Below are 6,435 nucleotides of genomic sequence, written 5' to 3'. Positions count from 1 at the left end.
GGCTTTTCTTATGTTCTTATGTTCTTATGTAGTTGTGTGGTCCCAAATGAAAAGTTTAGCTTACTAGGCTAGGCCATAATCCATGACATCATTTTTAGAAATTCTGCCTGTTCCACATGCACTGCCAGTAAGACAGATGGAGTTTAGGAATGTCAATACTGAATTAAACAGCAGTGTTGAAAGGAAACATTTAGAATTGTTAGGTAATGGGGAGCATTTGTGGACAAACTGACAAAAGAGACAGGTTCAACTTGAAATAAAATGCTAGAACTTGGGGGCAAACTAGACAATACATCTTCCATGAGTTGAGTTAAGGTTCTTCAATCCAACTTGACGGTAAGTGTTACATCAGCAAATTACCATTCCCAAATGCACCAGGGTCAATTCCGCTCAGGAGCATAACATTGGGTGAGGATGGTCTCCAGCTTTCCTTTCTGCACCATTTTTGGGCACCAAAAAGGCCATGGAGGACCTGTTTGCCCCAGAGTGTGGCTCCACATGGCCCTGGCACATTTGAGAATGCTAGTTAAGAATATAAGAAAGGCCATGTTGGAGTAGACCAAGGCCCATTAAGTCCGGCAGTCTGTTCACACAGTGGCCAACCAGGTGCCTCTACAAGTCCACAAGCAAGACGACTGCAGCAGCATTATCCTGCCTGTGTTCCAAAGCACCTCACATAATAGGCATACTCCTCTGATACTGGAGAGAATAGGTATGCATCATGACTAGTATCCATTTTGACTAGTCATGGATACTAGTCATGATGCATGCCTATTCTCTCCAGTATCAGAGGAGCATGCCTATTATATTAGGTGCTCTAGAACACAGGCAGGATAATGTTGCTGCAGTCGTCTTGCTTGTGAGCTTTGTAGAGGCACCTTGTTGGCCACTGTATGAACAGATTGCTTGATGGGCCTTGGTCTGATTCGGCATGGCCTTTCTTATGTTCTTATGTTCCTAATTTGGCAGTGAGGTGCAGAGGGAAAGTAATGAAAAATGATTGTGCAACATATTTGGGCATGGGAGGTGGGCACACATGAGATGCTTGTCAATGATATTTGAAGGCCACCTTGTTTGTCTTTCATAGCAAATGTAACTGTGATTGCCAACTGAAGCAGCTTTCCCTCCAGCAAAGCACAGCACATGAGAATTCATCCCAGGATCAAAGAGACCCAAACTCTTCCCACCTTTTCTCAAAACCTATGGTGAACAGCATCACCTCACAAAACGTGGTGAAACCGCTGATGCCCAGGCCCAGTTCTGCTGAGAAGAAGAGACTTGTCATGAAACTGAGCACGGCATTCAACCAAAACAAACTCCTGGACACTAGTTTTGGAAGTGAAGAAGAGTTCTGGCAAAAAGCTTCTGTGAAAGGTAGAGAAGAGGTGCAGATCCAACATTTTAAAAAAAGACAGAAAGACCTGAACCACTACACCCAAAAAATCCCAACCAGCAGGAAACTTGTTACTGCAACAAAAGCTGGAACTTCCCAGGTCAAAGTGAACAAATCTGCAACAAAGATAAGTGCAGAGGACCAAGCCCCGAGTCTGAATGGCCCATTTCAAAACCCAGCTGAAACGTCACCTTCCATCCACAGCAGAAGCAAGTCTTCCAGTATTACAAAAACAAACTCACAGGCCTTTAATAACATAAAAGGCAGAAACCCAAGTGAGGTGTCGTCATCAGCAGAGATGGGCAGCAGGGTGCCTCTGCCAGAGAATACAGTTCTTCCAAAGGTTGGAATAACAATTGGAGCAAATATCACCAACTTCTCTCAAGGTGCAACATGCAAGCCCAGGACTCACATCGTTTTCCTGAAAGTACACAAGAGTGCCAGCAGCACCGTCATGAACATCTTGTTCCGCTACGGTGAGACTCACAACCTCACCTTTGCCTTGCCAATCAATGGTCTTCATCAGTTGAATTATCCCCATTACTTCACAGCCGCTGTTGTGGAGAAACTTTCTCCAGGCAATGGTTCCCAGTTCAACATTATGTGTCATCATATGAGGTTCTTTAAGCCAGAGGTAAGAGACAGACATCTTCTCCAGTTGCACAGATGAGCTGTTATTTCTCTGCAAAACTTCTAGCACATAGTAGGTTCCATTCATTGGTAGTAAAGTATGGAGGTAGTTGTAAAATGGAACGATTCAGGGAAGTATAAGCAGTATGAAGAAAAAGTAGGCAAGGAAGCATCCGGATACAAGATATGTGTCTTACAAGTTCTGGTGAATTTAGCCACATATATCAAGCAACAAAGGGTGGTGAAGGACATCAACCCCCTATTTTTTATTAAACTAGTTACTGAGATTAATTTTCCTCCAACTTTAGACTCAGTTTTAGAAGAGAGACTGCCTTGGTCATCCTGATGGATGATCTTCCCTGAAAGGAAAACAGAGAGTAATGCAACCCTGTTGATTTTCCTGGAGCCTTTATTTGTTTGTTTGTTAGAATTTTATCCCACCCCTCCCTGACCAGGTTTGAGCTCAGGGCAGCTCACATCCAATATAACATCAACAATATTACAATTTAAAACAATAGCACCACAATACACAATAAATTACCATAAAAACTTCTAATAAAGTCTAAAAATTACAAAGTAACCTGACGTCGATATAGCGCCATTTATAAGAGTACTGGTACCCACATAGCCAGGAGAGAAAGGCGTGGTAGGCAAGGATGGAGCAAAGGATGGAACAGGGAGGCCAGTTATGATGGAACCGTTGCTGCCCTCAACCGTAGGCCTGGCAGAACAACTCAGTCTTACAGGCAATGTGGAACTGAGCTAGGTCTTGCAGGGCCCGGGTCTCATTTGACAGAGAGTTCCACCAGGCCGGAGCCAGAGCCAAAAAGGCTCTGGCCTTAGTCGAGGACAGACCAGATACTTGTCGGGGCAGGGACCACTAGCAGGTTGTTACTGGATGAGCATAATGCTCTCTGAGGGGTGTATTGGAAGAGCCGGTCCCACAGGTGCGATGGTCCCAGAACCTTAAACCTGATCAGGTACTCAATCTGGTGCCAGTGCAGCTGTCAGAGCACCAGTTGGATAGGTATTCTTCAAAGAGTCCCCATAAGGACCCTCGCCACTGCATTCTGGACCAGTTGAAGTTTCCGGAGCAGCCTCAATGGCTGCCCTGCATATAGTGAGTTACAGTAGTCTAGCCTGGAGGTGACTGTTGCACAGATCACTATGTCTAGGTCAGGATGGAACAGATAGGGCATCAGCTGCTTAGTCTGGCACAGATGGAAAAACACTGCTTTGGCTACGTTTATGACCTGAGCCTCCATTGACAAGGAGGCATCCAGTTTCACACCTAGGCTTTTACCAGTAGGTGCAAGTGTTATTTGCACCCCGTCAAGAGTTGGAAGCAGAAGCACCAACCCCGGAACCTCCCGGTCCAGCCACAGGACCTCCGTCTTCAATGAATTTAGCTTCAGCCGGCTTTGTTTGTGACCATGGCTTCCAGACACCTGGCCAAAGTGTTTCGGATGGCATTGTGGCCATTTATTCATGGAAGGTTTTGCATTGGATTTGCCACTCTTTAGATGCACTTTTTCCCCATCCATATTCTCAAAACTCAACAATAAGCCGTCATTCAGAGTTTTGAGAATTCAGATGGGGAAAATGTGCATCTATAGAGTGACAAATCCAATGCAAAACCTTCCATGAATAAATGGCCTGTCTGTCCATCAGCAGGTATAGCAGGGTGTCATCGGCATACTGATGACAGCCCAGCCTGAAACTCTGGACCTGCTGGGCAAGGGGACACATATAGATGTTGAACAGCACTGGGGAATCGCCCCCTGGGGGACCCCACACACTAAAGGATGTCATGTTGAAACTTCCTCCTCAAGAGCCACCCTCTGTCCCTGATCTTGGAAAAATGAGAGCAGCCATTCACGTCTTGTCCCACATATCCCAATATCGGCAAGGCGGTGGGTCAACAAATCATAGTCAACTGTATCAAACACTTCTGTAAGGTCTAAAAGTAACACTAGTGCTGACCCACCCTGATCCAGCTGTCTGCAGAGGGTGCCCAGAGCCATCTCCATCCCATGGCCAGGCCAGAAGCCAGACTGAAACGGGTCTAGGGCCTATGTGTCCTCCAGGAAAGCTTGGCACCTTCCGTGGTTTTCAATAACATCAGCCATAATGTTTCTCTAAGTTGGCAGGCTGAGATGCTCCATGTGTGCCCACGGCCTGGTAGTTTTGGCCCTATCTGGCTGAATGGTTCCAAAGTTGGTAAAAAAGAGTGAAAGTTCCACTTCTTGGCATTTGTATCATGAGGTCCTCCAAGTCTTCCTCTTCCCTATGCTTTTTAACACCTACTCAAAACCATACAGAGATTTGGACTAAAGTACCAATGACATTCTTTTCAGTTAAGTTACATGAGACAGTAAAGTCTCTAAATGGATGTACCAATTGCAGCCCTCCCTTGAAAACTACAGTTTGGACACTATTTTCCATGCTCTGGTTTCAAGTTAGATAGCTGCAATGCATTCTACATGGGGCTGCTTTTGAAGTTGGTTCAGAAACTTCAATTGGTACTAATTGCCTACTGGTACAGATAGTAGAGAAACCTCTTCCCAGTATTGAAAGCACTCTACTGCCTTCCACTGTTTCCAGTTCAGAGTGCTTTCTTTTTTGGGGGGAAGTTGCCATTAAAACCCAATGGTCTGTGGCCAGGGTATCTAAAGTACCACATGCTCCTACATGAGTCTGACAATTGAAGGCCCAGGCCAGAAATTATCTCATAAGCACATGAATTATCTCATGAACACATACTGAGTCAGGCTGGCAGCAACACTCCAGGGTCCTCAAGTTGAGGTCTTTCACATTACCTGATCTTTTTTAACTGGAGATGCTAGAGATAGAACTAGAAACTTTCTGCATGCCAAGCAGTTGTCTCTGCAACTGACCCATCTGCCCTCAGACTTTTTTCCTTTCTTGTTATGTGCTGTTTTTATATATGGTGGTACAGTGTTGGGTTTTTAAGGCTGTTTTCAGCTCTAATTTTCTACTCTTTAATACGCTTGGTGTAAGTTTTAAAATGTTAAGCTCTGTGCTGCTATTTTATTCAATTTTAATGCATTTTATTGTTTGTTTTGTTTTTAGATGTTTCCCTTGCCCACCACCTCAGAACTGTTATCCTATTGAGACCACAGTATATAAATACATTACATAAAATTAATCGATACAAACCAAATTAGGGGGCACCCCATACCAACAGCAGGAGAGACCACGAAGCAGAAATGACAGAATGCAGCTGTAGGACAAAGGGCAAATGTAAGAAGCACTACCTGACAGTGCAAGCCTATGCAGAATTACTCCAGTCTAAACCCACTGGAAGCTCAGACTGAAGTAACTCTGTATAGGACTGTACTGTAGGCACACCTAACATACTTTCCTAGTTGAGCCACTATAGTTTTAAAGAAGTCTGCTCACAGTTTGAACCTTCCCATTTCCTGTCTATATAATCTAGTAACATTTATGCCATAGAGAATTTTATTTGATTTCCCCTCTGCTCCCAATCTCAGGTTGCCAAAGTCATGCTGAACACTACCTTCTACTTTTCCATCCTCCGCAATCCTGTTCAACTCATGGAATCTTCGTACACCTACTATAAAGGGACATCTGCATTCTCCAAAGCCAGGGACTTGGAGGAGTTTCTCAACCAGCCTTCCCATTTTTACAATGCCTCATCTACAGACAGTCATTATGCCAAAAACTTAATGGCATTTGATTTTGGGTATAATCACAATGGGAACTTCTCGGCCAAGCACATCCAACTCATGCTGCAAGCCATTGAGGCAGAATTTGACCTTCTCCTGATCTCAGAGTACTTTGATGAGTCAATGGTGCTGCTGAAGGAGACCTTGTGCTGGGACCTGGATGACATGATCTTCTTTCCTCTCAACAGCAGACACAACAGCACCAAGACCCCCCTTTCAGAAAGCACCACAGAGAAGATAAAGAGCTGGAACAAGCTGGACTGGGAAATCTATGTGCATTTCAATAAGACCTTCTGGGAAAAAATAGACCAGCTCATTGGCAGGGAGCGCATGCAAAATGAAGTCAGGATGCTGCAGCAGAAGCGGGAGCAGCTGGCAAAGATTTGCCTTCAAGGAAGTGGCAGTGTCGCCCCACAGCTGATCAAAAACCAGGCATTGGCACCACTGCAGTATGGCAAAGCAGTAATCATGGGGTACAATTTAAAGCCTAACCTAGATGAGGCAACAAGGCAGATGTGCCAGCGCATGGTGACGCCTGAACTTCAGTACAATAGGCTCCTGTACAGGAAGCAGTTCCCAAAGAAAGTTTTGAAGCACAGCAATGCAGCTGTCTTGCCTAAACTATCTAACCGCAGGGTAGTCTGAGACAAAAATCAGTAAGAAATGGGCTCTGATTCATATCCAGAAACCATTAGGACTAAA

At 44.7% G+C, this 6,435-nt stretch overlaps 1 protein-coding gene across 1 annotated transcript; it reads left to right on the top strand.

Moving 5' to 3' along the window:
• Nucleotides 1-1,202: 1,202 nt before the first annotated feature.
• Nucleotides 1,203-6,435, top strand: LOC130478270 (galactose-3-O-sulfotransferase 2-like). Its single transcript, XM_056850420.1, has 2 exons — nucleotides 1,203-2,027; nucleotides 5,539-6,435. Exons 1-2 carry the CDS (start codon nucleotides 1,203-1,205, stop codon nucleotides 6,376-6,378), a joined length of 1,665 nt encoding a protein of 554 aa, XP_056706398.1. The 3' UTR covers nucleotides 6,379-6,435.

The sequence above is a fragment of the Euleptes europaea genome, chromosome 5, assembly GCF_029931775.1.
Source record: "Euleptes europaea isolate rEulEur1 chromosome 5, rEulEur1.hap1, whole genome shotgun sequence".
NCBI lineage: Eukaryota > Metazoa > Chordata > Lepidosauria > Squamata > Sphaerodactylidae > Euleptes > Euleptes europaea.
This window is presented reverse-complemented; position numbering and strand designations above follow the sequence as displayed.

Bases quoted from the DNA above. Each gene is read 5' to 3' on its own strand.
- LOC130478270 (XM_056850420.1), top strand. From the start codon at position 1,203: ATGGTGAACAGCATCACCTCACAAAACGTGGTGAAACCGCTGATGCCC. The intron at 2,028-5,538 runs GTAAGAGACAGA...TCCCAATCTCAG, and splicing joins TGAGGTTCTTTAAGCCAGAG to GTTGCCAAAGTCATGCTGAA.